The sequence below is a fragment of the Crotalus tigris genome, unplaced genomic scaffold (genome assembly GCF_016545835.1).
Source record: "Crotalus tigris isolate CLP2741 ecotype Arizona unplaced genomic scaffold, ASM1654583v1 scf7180000017733.2605024, whole genome shotgun sequence".
In the NCBI taxonomy this organism is placed as follows: domain Eukaryota; kingdom Metazoa; phylum Chordata; class Lepidosauria; order Squamata; family Viperidae; genus Crotalus; species Crotalus tigris.
Genome location: NW_024096600.1, coordinates 43,598 through 66,364, shown reverse-complemented (window position 1 = coordinate 66,364; position 22,767 = coordinate 43,598). Strand labels below are relative to the sequence as shown.

General features: G+C 39.5%; 1 protein-coding gene across 5 annotated transcripts in view; it reads left to right on the top strand.

The window, feature by feature from the left end:
- Positions 1-22,145, top strand: part of WIPF1 (WAS/WASL interacting protein family member 1) — a 74,412-nt gene extending 52,267 nt beyond the window's left edge. For 4 of the 5 annotated variants that reach the window (XM_039339301.1, XM_039339304.1, XM_039339302.1 and 1 more), the window contains exons 3-8: positions 4,080-4,209; positions 6,457-6,621; positions 9,083-9,853; positions 12,742-12,966; positions 15,179-15,292; positions 17,735-22,145. In XM_039339301.1, the coding sequence (XP_039195235.1) occupies positions 4,080-4,209; positions 6,457-6,621; positions 9,083-9,853; positions 12,742-12,966; positions 15,179-15,292; positions 17,735-17,790 (1,461 nt within the window). In that variant the 3' untranslated portion in view covers positions 17,791-22,145. The remainder of the gene's footprint in view (positions 1-4,079; positions 4,210-6,456; positions 6,622-9,082; positions 9,854-12,741; positions 12,967-15,178; positions 15,293-17,734) is intronic. The other variant, XM_039339306.1, reaches the window with a different exon arrangement.
- Positions 22,146-22,767: the final 622 nt, after the last annotated feature.

The following is a 22,767-nucleotide window of genomic DNA, read 5'->3' as shown; positions in this document are numbered from 1 at the left end:
TTTTCCCCCCAAATAATTTAAAATGGCAGGGTTCTTATGTTCACCGAGAATATAGTAAATGAGGCAGAGGAGAGCTTTTCTGTCTAATCTTCATTTTCAATTTAATATAACTGAATAACAGAATGATAGAGTTGGAAAGGACCTTGGAAGCTTTTTAGTTAAACCCCCTGAACAGACAAGAGGTCCTATAACCGTGGTGGCGAATCTATGGCACGCGTGCCATAGGTGGCACGCAGAGCCCTCTCTGTGGGCATGTGCCCCATTGCCCCAGTCCTAGGCTTTCAGCTGGGTTTTATAAAACCTGTTCGCTTTAGGCCTCCGCCGCCATGTGCAAAAAAAAAAATCAATTTCAACTTCCCGCAGGAAAAAAAAGATCTCGCAAAGTTGGAATTGATTGATTGAACTTTTTAGTTCCACTCAGTCTGCCGTTACCACCGCAGCCACGCTCACCCAATGGGCCACGCCCACCCGGCACCCGATGATACATAAGTGGGTTTGGGGTTGCAGTTTGGGCACTCGGTCTCTAAAAGGTTCGCCGTCACTCTCCTATGTCATTTCGAACAAATGGTTGTTCAATTTCAAAAACTTCCAGTGTTGGAGCGTCCACAACTTTTGGGGGCAAGTTGTTCTATTGATTAATTGTTCTGTCAGGAAATTTCTCCTTAGTTCTAGGTTGGTTCTCTCCTTGATTAGTTCCTATCCGTTGCTTCTTGTGCTGCCTTCAGGTGCTTTGGAGAATAGCTTGATTCCCTCTTCGTTGTGGCAGCGTCTGAGATACTGGAACACTGCTATCATGTAAATATTATAGAAATTTAAATTCTATAATAACAAAGTTATTATAGAATAACTTTAACAATAACAAAGGGCGAGAACGTTGTGCAAGATTTACGCTGAGGATGGGAGATTGTGGTAGGGGGTAAAATATACTTCTTTACTTAAATTTTGAACAAACACGAGTCAGCTTTTAAGACAGTTGAGAAAATTTAAGCTGTTTCATCTTACTCTTGCAAATATTTTCATTAAACTTTATTATAGGTTGGTATTTCTGTTAAGAAAATATAGTTTAGATTTTTCTAGCAGCACGCAGCAGATTTTAAACAGAGGTTGCAAGTTTGTAAAATTGGAAATAGCTATGCAGCTGTTTGAACTGGCAGATGAAAAATCAAGTGGTTTTAATAAAAACTATTGTAATCAACAATTTTGCTCCTCTACAAATAAAGCCAGGAAATCCTATGAGATTATCCACTAATCTAAAAGTGTTAGCTTATAGAAAATAAGTCTGTGCAAACATGTCTTTCCAAATTAGCAATTTTTTTAAAAGTATATTTTCCTCATAGACCTATTTATATTAGAATTTGAATGTCTGCTTTAATTTAAGTCCCTGGACATCCAGAGATGGATGAATAACAGGGCTGGGCTTATTCAACTTTTTACTACTTTCTTGTTAATTAGTTAGTTTGTTTATAACATTTATATAGCTGCCCTTCTTATAACCAATTGTATCTTTAGAGGCCCATATATCTGCCATTTATGCTACATGCATTTACTTCAGCAAAAGAAATTTCCAGACTTAGTTAATTAGCTGAGCTTCTCATTCATAAATACTGATCAGTCTAGAGCAGGGGTCCCCAACCCGGCCACAGCATGCCAGAAACCAGGGTGCTCGAACAAGTAAAGTCCCATCCGCGGGATGCAGGCAGCACATGAAACCACGCCCCCTCCGATCCACAGAAAAACCTCTCCATGGAACCAGTCCTTAGTGCCCAAAAGGTTGGGGGTCACTGGTCTAGAGGTATTCCCATTCTGGACAAGCAACATTATACTATCCACCAAAGCATAGAAAAAGAGTAAGAAATAATAAGCCAAGCAACTTAAAGGCATGATATTAAAAAAAAAAGAAAATCGAATTAAATCTAGCTTACACCAATACATTTCATTATATCGCTCCACATATTTCTGTCTTTCCTTCCACCATATCCCTGTACCACTTCATGTATTGTCTTTTGCTATTGTTTTTCTCACCTCTCCCTTTTTGAGGATGTCATTAATTCATTTCCAACATGACTTTCTTTTGCCATTTTTATGGTTAAAGATAACTGGTTTGGTCTTTAGTACGTTCATTTTTAGACACACACACACACACACATACGCACACCATTTCTTCTTTGCTTCATAGGATCAATTTAATATTTGCTGCTAATCACTTGAGTTCTTAATCACCTACACAGCATCGTCTCCATATAAAATGGATATATATCCATGTTCCCAATTCACACAGGTATCACCATGAGCATGAGTATACATTTAGCCATAATACAATCTCAGTCTCGTCTTTCACACTGCTCAGTGTTGAGCCATTGGTTAAACATTCAGTTTACACCAGTCTACATTCATCTACAATATTTATGCAAAATATTCAAGCCTATTCATTTTTGTAATGTTTTCACTGTTATCAGTGCAACTTTCTCATATCTACATACTTCTCTATAACCTTCTGAAAGGCAAACATTTGGTGTGTGTAATCATTGTCCCAGGCTGAGTATGTTGAAGGATGGTGCCAAGCTTAGCTTATCCCCACACTGGCGTTGCCATTGATCCCACCATCAGGTGCAGGTCTAGGACAACTCTCCATAGCCAACTCGCCACGGGACAATTCCTCGTGGCCAATTCGCTACGGCAACTTGCCGTGGAACAAGCGTTACACTAATATCAAAGAAATGTTGGAATATAATCGTTAAAGAAAGGCTGCCAAAGGGGAGACAAAATGAAATGTAAATGACAAAAATTAAAATAATGTGTAAAATATTTTAAACAATTAAATTGAATTGTTGAATTGTTCTGCAATGAGTTGACTGTGGCGAGTTGTCCCATTCCGTACAGATGCTGCCCTATCAACTATGATGCTAAAAAGTATCTGCTGGAAGGAATCCTTAAATACCATTTTTTTCTTTATCCTTACTGTATAGCAGTGGTTCTCAACCTGTGGGTCGGGACCCCATTTGGGGTCGAACGACCATTTCACCGGGGTCACCAAACAACGCAGTCCGCCATTTTTTCCCCCTTTTCCTTAGCTGTGCTACTCCCTTTTATTCTATTGGCTTTTGAAAGCCAATAGAATAGACTCTCTTGAATAGAGTCTAATTCTATTGGCTTTCAAAAGCCAATAGGAATTGTCCAGGCTGTCTCTGCCCTGCTGAGCCCGCCAAAAGTCCCATTCTGCAAACGGTGCAGCACCAGTTGAGTAGTCCTCGACTTACGACCGGTTGAGTAGTCCTCGACTTACGACCGGTTGGGGGTCACGGCATTAAAAAGGTTGAGAACCACTGCTGTATAGTCATCCTTTTTTCTTTTCAACAAATGATTACCAGTTTTTCTTTTTGAAATAAATTACCGGTGCAACCCCTCTTCATACCCCTTTTCATATACACATGCGTGTGCAGGCACACGCATACACACACGTTGTTTGACAAATCTCACACCAAACATTCATTCTGAAGTGACCATTTTGCTATGTGATGGTAAGCTATTCAAACAGAAGAAAATAAAAAGATTTCAACACATTATTTTTTGGAATGGGGCTTGCCAAATTTCTTCTGTATTACTTGCTATTAAGAAAAATGGCATGAGGTCATTCTAGAGTTAAGCTTGACTCAAATATCTCTTTAGTTTTAAATTGGTACTATTTTATATTAGTAAATATAATTCAAGAGTACATGGATTTGTGGAAAGAGATAATAGTTTTAAAGATCTCTTCCTAAAATAAATAAAAGTCCAAGATACTAGTAATTGTTTTTCAACGTGATGTATGTTCTCCAAACCCAGGCTGTGCTGATGGAGAGTAGGTACGCTAGGTAACACTGTTGAAATCGATCAGAATTTGGGAATTACTGTATCCATTTAATCCAGATCTTACCGAGTTGTTATTTGATCCAGCTAAATGTTTCATTCATGTGCAAACAATAAAGCTCTATAGGAAATCATGAAGCTCTGATGCAAGAAAACGAGCTGATTTCAGAAAGATATATTCTGATTTAAGTGCTTCTGTCCTCGTTCTAATATTTTGTATTTTTACTTTGCAGGCAAACACAGAGAAGCCCAGTTTGAACAAAACAGAGCAGGCAGGACGAAATGCTTTATTGTCAGATATTACCAAAGGGAAAAAGCTGAAGAAGGCTGTTACCAATGATAGGAGCGCCCCAGTTTTTGATAGTAAGTATATCCTTCTAGTGCAGTGTTTCTCAACCGTGGCAGCTTGAAAATGTGTGGACTTCAACTCCCAGAATTCCCCAGCCAACCAATTCTGGGAGTTGAAATCCACATATCTGAAAGTTACCAAGGTTGAGAAACACTGTTCTAGTGGAGAAGCTGAGTCTGTGAGCCTGAACGCTGGCGATCTTGAACTTTCCTTCCCAGAGATCCCCCAGAGCTACCTGGCTCTGCCTCCTGCTTTGGAAGAGTATCTTGGTAGTTGCCTCTGTTACCATCGTCTCCCAGGGATGTGTCAGCTGGTGTTCTCTCCCCTAATCATTGATGAATTAAAAAAAAAAAAGTTAGAGAGGAACTTCTTATGCAAAGACTCTAAAGCAGTGATGGCGAACCTTTTAGAGACTGAGTGCCCAAACTGCAACCCAAAACCTACTTATGCATGGTCGAGTGCCGGGTGGGTCTGGCCCATTGGCTGGGTGTGGCCAATTGGTTGGGCGTGGCCAATTGGGTGGGTGTGGCTGCAGTGGTAACGGCAGACTGGGTGGGACTAAAAAGTTCAATCAATCAATTCCAACTTTGCAAGATCTTTTTTTTCCCGTGAGAAGTTGAAATTGACTGATTGAACCTTTTTTTCTTTTTGCACATGGCAGCGGAGGCCTAAAGCGAAAAGGTTTTATAAAACCCAGCTGAAGGCCTAGGACTGGGGCAACGGCATGTGTGCCCACAGAGAGGGCTCTGAGTGCCGCCTCTGGCACCCGTGCCATAGGTTCGCCACCACTGCTCTAAAGACTCTAAAAAGAGAATATTAGTCCTGCAGAAATATATATAAAAATCTGAAATACACTCAAATTACAGAATTTACACAGAACAAGAAAATAGTCAGGGAATTTAAAAAGCAAAGGGAAACAAACAACGAAGTTCTAATTCCACCTTAAACTTGTGATCTGTTCCTTCAGAAATATAATCGTCTTCAGATCAGATATTTCTTATATTTCCTTTTTCCTTGAAAATGACAAACTGTAATCTGAGCTCTGAAGAACAATGTAAAAGCCTTCATTTCTCAGCCTCAACATTCAGCAGCTTTGGCTTTGGTTTTAAAAATGAACAAAAATATTGTGCCCTGAATGACAAATAAAGCATTTATCCTTCAACAAGATATGGATAGAGATACCTAGAATAGCTCTCTATGAGAATCTGGGCCTGCAGTCTGTGCATTCAGAACACTTCAATAATATATGAGAGAAATAGGGTTTTCGGTTTTCTCAGAACCAGCCTCTGTTTTGCCTTTCTAGCAATTAAAATATCAAAGATGGTAATACTTGAAAATAATTTATATAGTAACCTCCTCAGTTTCTAATTGTGTAACTGGAGGTTTCAACCATTCCTCTGTACTTAGAGGGCAGACCAATCTCACCAGAGATAAACAGAATAAAAATTTCATTAAAAGAAGAAGAAGAAAAAATAGCCTTTAAATTTTAAATATTCATAATGCAAACATTTAATAGTGAAACAGGTACATTACCCAGTTGTTCATATCGTAGAAAAACAGCCACGTAAATAAAAAGGAGAAAATGCTCCCAGCAGACCACAAGATGTTGGATTTCTCAATCCCAAAGAGCCCTAGTAAAAATATGGGAATTTTTCTATTATTATTAATACCATTGTCATTATTATCATCCTTAAAACATATTCATTTGTTTGAATTACGTCTGAGATATAACTCTAAAGCTGACATAAAACAGAATTTCCTAATTTTTACAGAGGTAATTTACTCTAAGATAGAATCCAAGGAATTCTGTTTCCCTTCTTAGATTTCCTCTTACCTAGAAATGCCAAACATTTATCTGAAGCTGTGAGGAGATTTTATTCGTAACGATCCGTATGTAGCCATGACTTCAGTTTACATGATTTCCAGCGCTCGTGATGAAAGATCGTACTACTAGCTGAACATTATGAGAACTGAAGTCCAACACACAGCTGCAAAGGACCAAATGGGGAGAGGTTGATTTGGTGAGTTAGCATCACAGACTTAAATAAAGTAATTGCTGTACACTAAACTAAACTTCTGCTAATTAAAAGTCTTAATTAATACGGTTACGATATCAAAACTCCAGTGGCAGAATCTAGAGCAATTTTCTGTTTAGGGGCAGACTGGTTATTATTGAATTTAAGCCAGATATAAATAGCCAGCAAATTATTTGTGGATTCAGAATCATGGCTTAAGAGCCCTTCAACTTCCTCTCTTTGCAGAACCCACAGGGCCAGGCGGTGGCGGAGGTGGCAGCTCTGGTTTCTCCAGTGGTGGAGGTGGCAGCTGTAACAGCGGTAATAGTTATGGTGGCGGTGGACCACCCGGCTTAGGAGGATTGTTTCAGGCAGGGATGCCGAAACTTAGATCTACAAACAGAGATAATGGTAAGGACAAGGTGTGCATTCCTAGAAACACAGTACCTTGGACTGACTATACTTAACTATTATTAAATCAGTGAAGACAAAAACTCAAAACAAAAACATTCTTCTCCTATCACAAATGAACAGTGGTTTCTCTCATACAAGCTATTTAGTTAACTTCCTGAGTGCTGCAGGCATGACAAGGAAGGGGTCTCACACCTTTTCCAAGCCGAAAAAACCCGCAGGTTTGTCTCAAAGTGCCACAAGAATCTTCGCTTTTGGTCCATTGTAATGCCTATATTGAGTTATACAGTTGTTAATAGATCTTGTGCACCTGAAGCTGAACCTTGCTCCTTTACTCCACCCTAGATGTTCTTGGCACAATTGCTTTTTGTTATCAAGCATAGAAGTATGGAAACAGCACATTAATCCTTTTTAAAAAAAACGTTGTCTCAGTATTCATGACTTAGGCATGTCCCCACTTGTACCTAACCACAGTCCAAATATGCCCTGACCTCATTTGTTTCTCTGCGGGGTTCCCATGGTGCTACCTTTCCCTTTATTTCCAAACCATTAATGGCAAACTTAAGTCATCTATAGCTGTTATGTAGTATTCCCTACCCCCAACACATAACATACTTAAATGATTGATTATGTGGCATTAAGTCATTATTGACTCTTAGCAAGATAGACTTCCTCTATGGCAATCTGTCCCTAGCCTAGTCCTTCAGGTCTTCAAATGCCACACCCATTCCTACTCTAGAGAGCTAAGTCTTAACATAATAAGTCCAAAGGAGGGGGGGGGGTTAAGGCTCACCATTTGCGCTGACATTATTCAAAGTCAACTTTAGATTGTATGAAATCTGTTAGGTTTTATTGCCCATTGTCGGGGGGAGGGGAATTGTGTGACTAGAAATAGAGGTGGCAGAGTTGGAATAGGGATTGGCAATGGGAACAGCCTGTGTTATGCCAGTATAGTTTTCTGCTTGATTCCAGGGTAGATAGAAAGTACTTTTTAACTCAGTTGTGTGGAAAGGATATTAAACCAGGATCTTCAGGATTCACCATTGCTTTTTTTTTCTGCCTCTTCCTTATCTAGAGAACTGTATTTTGTTGCTCCATTGCATTCAGTTGCGTCTGCCTATTTATTTTATTCATCAATAATTTATATCCTGCTTTGCAAAGTTCAAGATGCTAGCCATGAGATGTTTCTGTTTTATCTACACAATAATTCTGTGAATTTGGTGAAGTGACTTGTGCAATTTATCCAGCAACCCAAAATCCACCAGTTCAGCTTTACAATAGTGTATTTTCCAGGCTGCACTGGCTTGTTTAATGGATTAATATAGTATATTAGTTGGATTTGCATACCACACCAAACCATAATGCTGGTTTGATTTGGATTTAGCATGTTGTGTGTAAATCTTAATTTATGACTTAATGTATGTGCAATGAACCCATTGGTTAAATTATGGTTTAGTATGAAATGTGAACCCAGTCAGGAAATAGTAACCTGCTATTAGGCTGTCTTTTATTTAATTGTTTTTATTGTGCTGGTATCAAACTTTGGAATAGTATGCCTGAAGAAGAGTGATGGGTTTATTTTAGTTAGTTTAGATGCTTATTCACCAATTTTCTTTTTTAAAAGTCCAACAGATTTTCATAATAGCAGTATAAAATTCCAAGATGGCAAATAAAATAAAATAAAATAGTGGACAAATTTCCAGAAAGCAATATACATTGTACCGCATGATTTATGATTTTCCTGACACTTGAATACAGTTCTTGGCCAGAGAATATAAGCCAGGGAGTTTACAGGAAGGCAGAATTGTACTTTCTTTGTTTGTAAGCATATGAATGAAGTAGCACTGTTAAAATATCTAAAGTGCACTTTCAACAAGTGGTGATATGACAGTTGTTCAAAGCCAGCATTATCTCTTATGTCAAAGCAACTTTTTATAGAACTTCCTTTTAATCTCATGGCACTTAACATGCCAGAGTTTTTTTGAGAAATTTCCCCTTCAAGAAATTCAGGAATAGTCAAGAAATGCCTTTGCCCTTCCCTCCCATTTTATATTGTACTGAACTAGAACTTTTCAAGAGCTGCAAAGCAGATCTAATTATACTTACTGAAATTAACGTAGACGGGGTAATGACTTGAAATAAATGGAGCCTAGTTCAAATATCAAGTGAAAACTCCTATATATTACAAGCTTCCTAAAAACAGTTATATATTTCTTCTCTCTGTCAGCTGGCTTGTGTTAGTCGTTCTTGGCTGCAAATCAGCTTTTCCAACCTGACAACTTCCAGACATGTTGGACATGTTACAAGTCCAATCATCCATAATGGCTTTTGGGCTGTTCACCTTTTCGACAAGCATCTACTATTGGTCCAAACTGATTATACAAAATCCTCCAGATAAAATTTCTTTTCCCCCTTTACACACTTCTGTACATGCACCTACTAATTGCTTTCTATTTTTTAGACTCTGCAGGAAACAAAGCTCCAGTGTTTCCACCAGGAGGGCGAGCAACATCTGCAAAGCCTTTTTCGCCTCCAGGTGGAATAGGCAGATTTCCGGGCCCTTCTGGACTAAGAGCTCCAGCTTCAGAGCCACAGAGAAACCGAATGCCTCCCTCAAGACCTGACATTGGCTGCAGGCCAGACACGAGTGCTCCTCCTGTGCCAAATACTCCAAGACCTATTCCATCCAGTCTGTACAGCAGGGGTCCACCCCCTGTGCCCGGGGCCAGCAGACAAGTGAGCTTAGGCCTGACCCCTCCACCTTTCCCAGGTAGTAAAAATCCAGGGTCCGGAGGATCCATTCGGCAATCATCACCAGTTACTCCTCCTTCGCCCTTCTCAAACAGGCCTCCTCTCCCTCCAGTACCAGGTAGGCCAACAGAAGATAAAGCACCGCCGCCATTACCTCCAACTGGAAACAGGCCCTCTTTTGGCAGGGAGGCTTCCCTACCACCTCCCCCGCCCCAAAACCACAAGCCACCAATTCCTTCCACACCACGGCCACCAGCAGTATCTCAGGGTCCTCCTCCTCTTCCCCCAAGTCGGCCAGGCCCACCTCCACTTCCACCGGCATCCGGTGGAAATGATGAGATGCCGCGGCTTCCTCAAAGGAACCTATCGCTAGGCTCTTCTCAAACGCCGTGTCTGCCTGGCTCCAACCGTTCTGGACCTCCGCTTCCTCCCCCAGTTGAGAGACCACCACCTCCTGTAAGGGACCCGCCTAGCAGGTCAGGTAAGATTATCTGCATCTTCCCAGGGTGGGTTACTACAAAAATGGAAAGCCATATTTTGAATGCAGGGTTATTCAACATATATCCATACATAAATAGTGTAGGGTAGAGGGACAGGGACAGGTAAAGCTGCTCCAAGAACATGGTCAGATAATAAAAAAAAGAATGAGTCCAGGGAAGACATTTAACCTAACAAAACCCTTCCCTAGTTCTCACAAAGATAAAGGGAGGAAGGGAGAAGCAAATTTATACAAATTTTAGATTTGTTGTTATGGCTTTGCAGTAAAAATACTACTCATCTATATGACATTGGATTCCTAGCCTGGTCTACCTGGATGGATGGATGGATGGATGGATGGATGGATGGATGGATGGGGGGTAGGTGGGTGGATACTGTTGAGTTCTTAATGTTCTCTGAGTTTCTTCTTTGCTGTTTTGTTATTGGGCCAGGTAACAACATGGAGGGTAGTTTGCTAGCTGTTTATTTGTAGTATCTTGTCGTGCCAGCCTTGAGTTCTTTTTTATTTAGTTCCAGTACTTGCTTTTCTGATAGATGTGAGAAGAGGGAAATGTTTAAGTCTGTTTGCCTCTTTCCTTGATATTTTGATTGCTTCCTTTCTGAAATGGATTGTAGACAGAACTTATCTCAGTGTGTTTGCTTATGGCTGATTTGTAGGAAAATTCAGCCTTCTATAGGAAAAATTCCTCCTTTAGGAATTCCCTTGAATGTTTGGATTTGGCTTGGTCTAGGATACATACAGTTTTCTAACTGATACTCTGGCTGAACTTGTCAACATATTCTAAATTTAAGACACACAATTGTTATGTCTTAGGATTACCAGTTGATGTTCATGGATGCTTACTCAAACCGAGAATTCAAATTCTGCCTCTTTGCCCCAGGCAGAATTAGATATGTGTGTATAATTCTGGGGCAGAGTTTTGCATAGAAATAAATAAATGTACAAATGGAAAAAAAAGTCTGTGTCACTGAACAGTAATTCCTTTGCAGTTCCTGCCAATAGGGAAGGATGCTAGGTCAGTGATATTGGAAAGGCCACAATGCCTCCACAGGGTACATCCCTCCATCAGTCACACAGTCACATAAGCAAAGCAAGTACATTGTCATAATCACATGAGCATGGTAATAAAAAGAAACCTGGAATAGATGGTTCTCGACTTGCAACCACAACTGAGCCCAAAGTTTTTTTTCCTAAGCCAGACAGTTGTTCGATGAGTTTTGCTCCATTTTATGACCTTTCTTGCCACCGATGTTAAGTAAATCACTGCACAGTTGATTAAGTAACACAGTTGTTAAGTGAATCTGGCTTTCCAAATTGACTTTGCCCCGGAACACTGCATCCGTCATAAATATGAGTCAGTTGCCTAATGTCTGAAATTTGATCACATGATCATGAGGATGCTGCAACGGTGTTAAGTGTGAGAAACAGTCATAACTCCCTTTTTTCAACTTTGAAAAACTTTGGTCACTAAATAAACTATTGTAACTGGAGAACTATCTAATTTACACTGAAATTTGGCTCTCCAGGACTTCCTGATCATGCAATCCTCCATCCCTGTATGGAGCAGAGGGATTGGTCTCAAACTCACTAATTTTTAGATTCAATTTTTTTTAGGTTATTTTAATATTTCTTTTATAAATAACTGAAGGTGGCAAACATGCCCAGTACTCTTTCCTCTTCCTATTTTCCTCACAACAGCCACTCTATGAGGTGGGTAGAGCTGAGAGAGAGTCACCATCCCATAGTCACCCTGCTGGCTTTTATGGTTAAAGTGGGATTAGAACTCATGGTCTCCTGTTTTGTAGCCTGGTGTCTTAACCACTAAACCAAATGGGTTTTTAACATCAAGGGGCTATTTATTGTTGAAGTGCAATTCATATAGCTTGTTCAAGCTTGATGGCTGCCCAAAGTCACTTAGATTAAAAGGGTGGCCATACAAATTGAATTAATAATATCAACAATTAGGAGGACATGTGAATGAATAGTGTCTACAGTGGCTGTATGTGTGTGTGTGTGTGTGTCTGTCTGTCTTCAAATCAGTCTTGACTCTTGGTGACTGCCTGGACAAGGCCCTGCAGGTTTCAGAAGTGGTTTGCCCTTGCCTGCTTCCTAGGGCTGAGAAAGAATGACCGGCCCATGGTCACTCAGCTAACTTTGTGCCTAAAGTGAGACTGAACTCACAGGCTCTCTGTTTCTAGTCGAGTGTCTTTAACCGTGCCCCAGACAGCCTCTTGAAGTAGAAATAGGGCATCAAAAAATTCAAGATTGTTGCAGCAGCACAATCAAAGCCTAACTCCTTTTGCATGTGTGTTGACATAGCATGTGTGTAAAAGGAACAGGATTGTGAGGTTGAGCTACCACAACTGTCCTCGTGATTGTTTTTGACACGCATCATTGCAGGTGCTTCCCTTTTCTCTGCTTGTTAGTAGCATTCATGTTGTATTCCTTCTACATACAACTACAATGGAATATGTGAATGACTTTTGGGAATGAGGAGAGTTCTCTAGGAAATGATCGGAAAGGGAGGCAGGGCCCCCCAGTGACTTAATGATCGGAGAAAGAAACTAAGGAAGAACCCGCCCTAATGGATTAAGCAATTTAAAATGGCAAGGAAGTTTGTACCTCAAGGCTTGCAAGATTCTGTTGATATAGCCTTACAATAAAGTAGAATGATCTCATCCAGTTGTGTTTCCGGTCTGGTTTACCACAGAGAGCTGACAGCATTTGCTTACAGCTTATGAGAAAAAAATGGGTGTCTGTTTCCCAAAATAAGGCAATTGGAGGGAGGGGGCTGGCTTGTTTGGAGGTTTCAGAAGAGTGATTGGCTCTGCCAAAAATGTAGAGTAACTCTTTGTTCTCATTGTTTTCAGGATCTCTTCCTCCACCTCCGCCTCCACTAACCAGGAATGGAAGTACTTCCAGGGCACTGCCAGCTACTCCCCAGCTTCCCTCAAGAGGAGGATTTGAAAAACCCAGAGGTGGGGCTGTGCCCCCACCCCCTCCTGACAGGCCAGGTTCTGGAGCACCACCACCCCCTCCTCCACCCCTTTCCTCGTCTGCCCTCCGAAATGGCTTCCAGGATTCATCCTGTGATGGTGAATGGATACTTTCCAATTTGTCCGTGGTCTGGTAGAAAAAATGTGATTTGTGAGCCTCACATATAGCTCTCCACAGGTATGGAGAGCTCTCACCATACAATTGGAAGAACTTTCTTGCCTTCTGGAAGGAACTCTGCATTCCTCCCAGCAAGAGAAGAATTTTCCATATATGCTGGATTCTTGCAGACCTAGAAAACAAGAAAGGAAACAAAGGATCCCGATGCCATCATTGTGGCTTCTGCGGAATCAACTTGCCTTGAGCTTATGGGAGAAGAAGCATAAACAGATTAGTGATTACCCACCATCCTGCTCATTATGGTTGTTCAACCCCAATTTATATATCTATCTCAGTTCTCTACATCAGGGGTCTTCAACTTTGGCCCTTTTATGACTTGTGGACTTCAACTCCCAGAATTCCTCAGCCAGCTGGCTGAGGAATTCTGGGAGTTGAAGTCCACAAGTAATAAAAGGGGCAAGGTTGAAGACCCCTGCTCTACATAAATCAGTCACTCTACAGTTATTTGGCTTTAGATTTACACAAAAAAAGGAAGTGAAATTTGAGAATAAACAAGAGAGAAGCAGCAGATTGGACGAGGCTCCAGATTTGCACAGCATCTGTTCTTCTGGCCACCTTCCCTTTGCTTGGAGTTTTCTTGCTTATTCTGCCATCTCCAGAGGACAGAAGCAGAAGGAGCAATCATAATGAGTGGGATGGTAGCTAATCATCGATCTAATTATGCTTCTTCTCCCATAACCTCAAGCAAAATGGTTCCCTAGAGGCCTGTCTGATGGTATTTGGGATCATTTGTTCCCCCTCTTGCTTTCAACACCATGTTACCAAGAGTCCTGGTGTTTATGGAAAATTCTTCTCTTGCAGCAGTGGTTCTCAACCTTTTTAATGCCGCGACCCCCAACCGGTCGTAAGTCGAGGACTACTCAACCGGTCGTAAGTCGAGGACTACTCAACTGGTGCAGCACCGTTTGCAGAATGGAACTTTTGGCGGGCTCAGCAGGGCAGAGACAGCCTGGACAATTCCTATTGGCTTTTGAAAGCCAATAGAATTAGACTCTATTCAAGAGAGTCTATTCTATTGGCTTTCAAAAGCCAATAGAATAAAAGGGAGTAGCACAGCTAAGAAAAAGGGGGAAAAAATGGACTGCGTTGTTTGACGACCCCCGTGAAATGTCGTTCGACCCCAAATGGGGTCCCGACCCACAGGTTGAGAACCACTGTCTTACAGAGTTCTGAAAGGAACTCTGCATTCCTTCCAGAATACAAGAAAGCTCTTCCAACTATATGGTGAGACGTCTCCATACCTGTCACATGTGAGGATCGCACATCACATTTTTCCATCACTCAGTTCATATAATAATCAAAGTAGGCTGATTTTTTTCAATAAGTAAAGGATGTTCCCTTTCAATACAAACACAAGGGATGGAGGAAACAAATTTTTGACCACCTTAGAATTTATATTACCCCTTGTATTTTATTCATTAAATGCATCAATCTTGTTAGAAATAAAAACTATAAGAAAAGCTGTGCCTGCCTATCTGGATCAGTTATATTATAGAACATTATTGCTGCAAGGATATTAGAAATGTTTTGATGAATAAATAGATGTTGTAAACTTGCATGTTATTAGTAATATTTTTATACGATTTCATGACTAGTGCCAGCTTGCTTTTATATATGTGGGTGAAGTTAATGAGAATGGAAAGAGGAAGTGAGAGGAATGTACTTATTCTTTTGAGTTAAACTTATTTGTAATAATATTAAAATCCTGTTAGAAACAAATTAAAGGTATGTAGAGTCATGAGACAATTTAAGGAAAAACCTAATGAATTTAAGACATGCTGGATGTCAGCCTATCCTGAATGAAAGGGATGTATTTCTGTTGGGAAAATAAAGTGAGTTTAAGCTAAAGATGTTCTGGTATTTGGAAGTATAATGCCAGCCTCGACAGTCTCATGAAAAATAAGCCCAACTATGTTAAACAAGGTCTATTCCCTTTTGGATGTATTCCCAATTTAAGATTGGTTTACAGAATATACACACTGTCAAATAATACGTTTACAATCCAATATTTTCTAAAATGTAGGCGTCTGTTTTTATGGAATTCTCTTAAATGAGTCTATTAGGGAGATTTGTATTAACATGATTTGCCTTATGTATGTACTAATGTTACACAATTCCTTTACGTGTATCTAGATGAGTGGGAAAGCAGATTTTCCTTCCATCCTCTGTCTGACTTGCCACCTCCAGAACCATATGTGCCCATGAACAAGAGTTATCCGAGTAAATTGGTAAAAAATGACAATAAAAGTAAGTCTTTTTTTTCCTTTTAGAAAGTAGGCTTTATAACAGTAGACAGTATTTGGTGAATTATTTCTGAGTTCAAAATATGTGAAATGTTTTGCATGCTCAGAAGATACTCCATAAATGTTGAATATAATTATTTTTGGTAAGATCATGGGAAGAGAACCAGTTATTTCAACAGGAGTGGCTCTGGTTCTGCTCTCTTCCCCAGTGAGTTATTTCAGTGATACAATTGTATGGTTTGGTAGATTGCAAGGTTAGTCAGATAGATAGGTGAGGAGTCTCCAACCTGTGGGCCTCGGCCCACTACCAGGTCATGGTCTCTTGGCCACCGGGCCATGTGAATGGTTGGCCAGTGTGCGCACATGTGTGTTCACACTCCCCCCCCCACGCTAGCCCTGCTTTGAGCATTATGAGGGTGCTAGCCCTGTCCTGAGCGTTGTGCCGGTGCTAGGCCTGCCCCAGTGTTGCATGGGCACTAGCCCTATCCTGAGCATCATACAGGCGCTAGCCTCATTTTTAGTATTGCGCAGGCGCTAGCCCCGCTCCCAGCATCACATGCACATTCGCGCCGCCTCCATTTGCATCACACATGCGGTCCCATACCTGCCCCTTCCTTTCTCTCCAGGCTGCCAACCTCTGCCATAGGTTATTCATAGGTACCAGTTAGACCTATCTCAACCCTCTTCTGTTTGCTGATAAGGCAGATGCCTCCTGTGCCAAGTTAAGAAGCCAAAGATGGAGAAACAACATTGCGCTGATTCTCTATTGATCTTCTTCTACTGTAGATATTGGAGAAGGGAGAAGCACAAACCATTAGCTACGAAGAAGAGATCAAGCAAGCAGAAAATCAGTAGATACAAATAGGAAATTCCTATTTACTGACGTTCTTCCACTTTTGCTCATCCTTCAGAATTGCCAGCAGATAGAATGACTGTTCTTCATGCGGTGATTCACGCTAATTCAGCATCATTTTACCTCTGATGTGCACCAGAGGGCATAATAATAAAATCTTAAGTAACTAGGTTTTAGACAAATCTAAAACTGTTGCTAGCACTCAACTTAGTATTTAGCAGTCAAAGCACCAGGCTAGAAGGCAAGAGACTGCGAATTTTAGTCCTGCTTTACACACGAAAGCTGGCTGGGTGATTTTCTCAGCCCACCTCACAGGGCTGTTGTTATGTGGAAAATGGGAGGAAAAAGGAGTAGTGTGTGTGTTCACCACATTGAATTATTTATAAAAATTGTAAAGGCAGGATAGAAGTAAATATTCTAATTTCAAAAATATTCTCTTTATCTCTATATAACTTTAAACACAGTCATTTAACCAAAGATTAATATTAAAAGGTTAGAATCTGCAAAGTATGTTCTGGGCCATCAAATGCTTATAAAAAACTATTTTTTTTTCCTTTCACATTTCTTCTCTTCTGTAAAAATTAGTTTTCTGTTTTGGGGTGGGGAGGGGTTAACTATAATGCTGCATTTAAGAGTGCCATAATTCTGCCATGCCAAATCTTGATAGGTTGACTAATTTGAACTTTTAAATAATTTATTTTTAATGTGATTGCTTTTATATTTATATAGCTTAGAACTGTGATCCCCAACCTTTCAGGTTTGGTAGCCCAGGGGGGAGGATGGTTCTGTGTGAGTGGCAGGCGTGCACGCAAGCAGGCACAGCTCCATTTGTGCAAACGTTGGGCATGCACGTCTGCCCTTCGCACAAATGGAGCATCGCGCATGAGCGTGAGCACTCATCGCTTGCTCAAATGGAGCTGCATGCACAAGTGCTTACCTGCCACTCACGCAGCCGGTTCCAAGGTAGCAGGCCCGATAGTAGGTTGGGGACCCCTGGCTTAGAACATTGTACGGAGTTGCATGAAGGGGCCTGTCCCCTGAAAAGACTGCTATCTGCAAGAGCGTTCCGTTTTCTTCGTCAGAGTGGTGAAAGTGTCATAGTATCAATGGTGTAGACTCCACCATTTCATATGTGTTTGTAATATCATAGTGCACTTAGAGCAAGGGGCAGATTTTGAATGCTGGAATACAATGGAAATTCCGCCCTCCCTTGCCCTCTCTCTAAGAATGCTATCATTGCTGACTCACAAGCGGTAATTTTACCATTTACCACTTACTAAGATGCCTTTTTAAAGAACTTCCTATATCAGAGGTCCCCAACCTTTTGGGCACCAGGGACCGGTTACGTGGAGAGAGGTTTTTCCACGGACCGGAGGGGGCGTGGTTTTGTGTGCTGCCTGCCTCTTGCGGATGGGGCTTTGCTTGTTTGTGTGGACTGCCATGGCCCAGTACTGGTCCACGGACCGGGGATCGGGGGCCCCTGTCCTATATACTTAATTTTTCAAACCTGTTTCCATCCAACAAAGAACACATATAGATTTTGATAAATCCGTCATAAAATATGACTGTGAGGTTTGCTTTCTCTTTCTTTAGGTGGATCCAGTCGCAGAGAAAGAGGTGCTCCACCACTTCCTCCAATCCCACGGTGAAGTGGGTTTCTAATACCTTTCAGGATGACTGTTGTCCTTACGTGTCCTTTGAACCTCTCCACGTGTCACAACGCTCCTTCTCCAACAGCACATTTGAGCACAGCTCTCCATCTTTAGATCAAGTTATTTCTTTTTATTTTCCCATTTAATTTGGTGAAGCTCAAGGACCTGTTTTGAATGGCCTGCCTACCTTGGTTTAGATACAGGGTGACTGAGAACTTATTCCCCATTTCTTGGCATTTAGTTCTACTGATACTAGTGGAACATGCTTCCAATTAAGTGCCAAAGTATCCTTGAAAACTATCTTCAGAACTTCTTGAAACTATCATTTGTTGCAGTTTTGCTCAGCCTTGTCATCAACAAGGAGAGAAAAGCTGCCTTGGCTTTATAGCATAATATTCTTAAGATGTAATTCCTGGAGATGAAAATCTTCCGTATTTCTATGGATGGAAGTTTGGTTCACTTTTTAACTGTAATCTCTGTGAGATTACTGATCAATTTGATCTGGCCCATTTGACCATAAAAAAAAAAGTGTGGCACAGTAATTGCTACATTCCATCTCTAGGAGGAGATTGGCATAATTACGTGACATTTTCTCAGGCAATCTGTTTGATCTGTAATGAATTGTAGCCTTTCAGAGACCAAAAGAACGTTGCCACCAAGATTGCTTATAACTTCCGTTACAGCTTTCACAAATGCATCTCAGTCTAGCTGTTGGGCTCAATTGGATTGAAGTGGAGAATTAAAAAAAGAAAAATGCTGTGCACTCAGTCATTAGGTTGGGATGATTGAGCATCATTGTCATCTTGAGGATTACACCATCACTTCACTAATGGTTCTACTATTAGACCTCCCTTCCAAGACATATCATACCCAAAGCTTCCCATTTATATGTAATGTTTACTATAAAAGCCTGTATTTTGATCCATGAAAGACCGATACTCAACAATTATTTAGTGTATCCAAGTATCAAAGAATGCCACTAAGACTTTCTGTGACTTTTTGCTAATATCTATGTGCTGGACCTCCATTTTTATTATGGTACAAGTTCAAACTTTTGAGTATGAGAAGTTTTTATGTGCTTCAAACAGCTTTTCTTTTCTTTTGCATGGCAGCAACTAATCAAACATCCAACTCTATGTAGGAAATGTCTAACTATAGAACAAATTCAGTTGAGCTTTTACAAGCGCTCATTAAGTTTTCAACCTGGGTTCAGAAGAGTTTAGTATTTACCTTCTGATTTTGCAGCAATGATAATTCCTTCCACAGGATTTTCTTTACCTGAAAAGGTGCAAGAGAAGACTTGGTTATTAAGGGTTGGGACCCTATGCTTTTGGACCCTGCCTGACAATAAATGGATTTGGCAATTTACAATGTTCATTCTACCTAACTGATATCAACATATGGCAAGAATCCTTGAAGAATTTATGATTCTGTACTGAAATTCACATGATAAGCTACCCAGAGTGGCTTGACGGGGAGATAGACAGCATATAAATGTAATAAATAAGTAATCATAAAATAAAGCAAATACAGTATCTACTTAGGGGAAACAAATTATGAAGATTTAATTTCAAGGATCTTCTCGTTTTATCTGCTTAATACTTCACAAGGTAGAGACAGGAGAGTGATCTTTCAAATGATGTTAGCAGCATCTGTAAGGGAGGTTAAAAAAAAAAAAAATCAAAATGGCAGTCACTGCAGCATGATTGAACCTGCGCCCTCTTTCTACCTGTTGTGACATTGCAGTGCACATACAGAGAAGCCGAGTTTCAACTGCATTGCCACGACTGTTATCTTGACTCTTTTTGACTTCACCTCTGCAGATGCTGTTGACCAATGATGTCATGAGATGGAAAGAAGCAGAAATATTGATGAATCCATGTGTTTAATATAATGCGCAACAATTGTGGAAAGGTAAAGTAAGATTAAGTCAGATACATGAAAAGTACACTCACATATTTGAGGAAAAGGTCGGAGGATACACTCGAAAGCGTTCATCAGTGGCCTTATCAGCAAAGATACCCTTTTGTGTATTTCCCGTTTATGATAAACAAAGGATGGAACTAAAGAGAACAGAGAATATAACTTTACATTTTCTCTCTCTGTGTGTATGTAGTTTTTAAGTTTACTTTTTTGGTTTAAAATAGACTGTCTTAGTGTTGAGGTTCATTCTTTGAACCCACTTCTGTGACAGAATTGGTATGTAATGAATAGCTTTCAGGATCCAAAACCTTTACCTACACAAATTTTGCTAATATCAGCAATTCACATAAACTACAATCACAAATAGGTTTCAGCACTTTTCAGAATGATATATAGTCTACAATTAGATTTTTCACAGTAGACTGTTGCCCTGTTTGTATATACTTATTCTGACATTCATACAGATTAATCATTCCAGTTTTAATCGGATTGCTGTTGTACAGTATGTATGTGTGGATTATAAACAACTTCAACAAGACGAAAAAGAAATAATTGAATGATTATTTACATTTCGTTGCAGACACTGAATATTTATGTTTTCTGTATTACACAGATTTTTTTAAATGCTCCAAGGTCTCTGCATCTTGTATATGTATTTTGATAATCATTTTTTAAGCATTTAAAGGGAATATTGCAGAAAGAAATTCCAAATTCACTGCAATTGCAGTAGTTAATGTAATAGAATCTTTTGAGCTAGAAAACTTGGACAAACTGATTTATCAACAAAAGGGTCTGACATACTGGTACTCTCTCACTTTTATGTTAGTAGATTGGCCATTATAAATAAGGTTATAGAGCACTGTTCTTCTACCAGTAAATCAGGATCAGTTTTCTTCAACTTGGTGCTTTCTGGCTCCAGTGGGATGTCAGTTCCAAATCTCATATCATTTAACCACCTTGACCATTGCTGATTAGGAATAACAGGACTTAAAGTCCCAAAATGTCCAGCAAGAACCAGTTTAGGGAAAATTAGTCAAGACATGTGAAGAAGTATAGTCAGCCAGGAATAGAAAGAGCAGGCAAATAATAAAAATACCTGTACTCCGCTTAGTTATTTTATCTTACTGTGCTTGTTATAAGCATATGCCAGATAACATTTCTTATTATAACTGCTACTACTATTAATAAATAGCTGCCATTTTTCTGGGATTTAGAAAATCATCTTTTTTAAAAAAAAACTGGCAAATTTAATTCTAGTGCAATATGATCTGAAATTTCAACCAAAGCCTTAATGTGCAGAATGTGATGTGGCCTTCAGAGAGAAATATTGTCTTCTCTCTTTCTCAGAGGATAATTTGTTAGCACTTTCTCTTCTATAGGAATCTTCCTCAAAGAATTTATGCTAAATACTGTAAGAAAATATTTCAAAGGAGAAGAGATTTGTTTTGGTTGTGTAAACATCTTTTTCTTTCACCAGATATATATTAAAAACAACATGTTTAACACATTTGAGTATAGATGTTTTAGAGTACATATTTATTTACGCACAATAAGTAAACGGGAAAATAAAATCAGATTTTCACCACTGGTGCCTTGAAACACCTTGGTGCCTTGAGTCTAAATGGCAGCTTTGAAAAGAAACAAGATCGAAAACTTATTGTCTCCAGACCCACTGTGAACTTCAAATATAACATTTATGCTTTATCATGTGTGATATTCAAGCAACATACAACCCACAGTGTTCACTCTGTAGCATCTTATCTTACTGTAAAGAAATACAATATAATGAATTGCAAAAGACTTATCAGACTGTAATTTTAAGATCTTTATTCTAGAAGTTCTTAGATGGATGAATTCATGGAAATTTGAGATGGATGTGTTTAAAATTTGAAAAAAAGACAAAATTTAAATCCTTTTCATATGAATCAAATCAATTGTGAAATAACAGGATATGCATTTAAAATATATGATCCATACCCCCCTTTTTATAAAATTGCACATATATCATGGAATAAAACATGCCCATATTGTAAATAAGATTGTTTCTATTTGACTTTAGGTTATTAACATGCTTATCTTAAAGTACATGTACATGAGAAACTAAATGGCAAGTGATTTTTTTGCATGTACAAAGGAATAAAAATTAAAATGATGCAAAGGTTTGTCAGATGGAGCTGTATTTGCCTTTGTTATATGCAAAATGTGGGTTGATAACCTTTCTCATTATTGAGTTGCCACCAAAGCACAAATACATCAGTGGGACTGTATATACAACGGGTAATTCAGTGCAATCCTCTTTGATAGTGCCAATTCATTTGTGATTATCAGACTTGGATATTCTTCCTAGCGCCCATAATTGTATTATCTCGATCTAAAATTTTTGTTTTGTTAAGAAATTTAATCGACATATTAAATCTATATGAGCTTAAGATTCTGCTTTTCATTTTAAAACATCTACATGTGGATTTTAATAAAACTCTTGACTTTTCTGCTTCACATTGAAAACCGACCACTAGATGGTGGTCTTTTGTTTGTTTTAGTTAGATCTCTACACTGGAAAAGTAGTCCTTGCTTAACAACCATTACTGGGACCAGCAACTCTCTTATTAAGCAAAGTGGTCATCACTTCTTTCAGTGCCAGCGTACCTTTGAACAGTCACTGAACAAGTGGTCATTAAGTGGGGACTACTTGCAATAAAAATGGACAACATCCAATTTACTTACTTTGAAATCTATAAGGCGGACCCATGACAACCGAATGCCATTAGGCCTCAATTAAATAAATGGCAATTTGTTTAAAATGTATATTAACATAGTCTGCATAGCGTTATGGAATAGAATTAGGCATCTGGATTAAATCACACACACACACACACACATACGCAAATACAATTCAAATTAAAATATATGCGATGAAATCAAATGCAAACTAAAACAACATGAATTAAAATACAATTTAAAAGCTTGAGAAAACAGGCTGTCACCTCATGCCAAAATGATGCCAATGTGGGCACCAGCTGAACCTCTTTAGGGAGAGAATTCCATAAACGG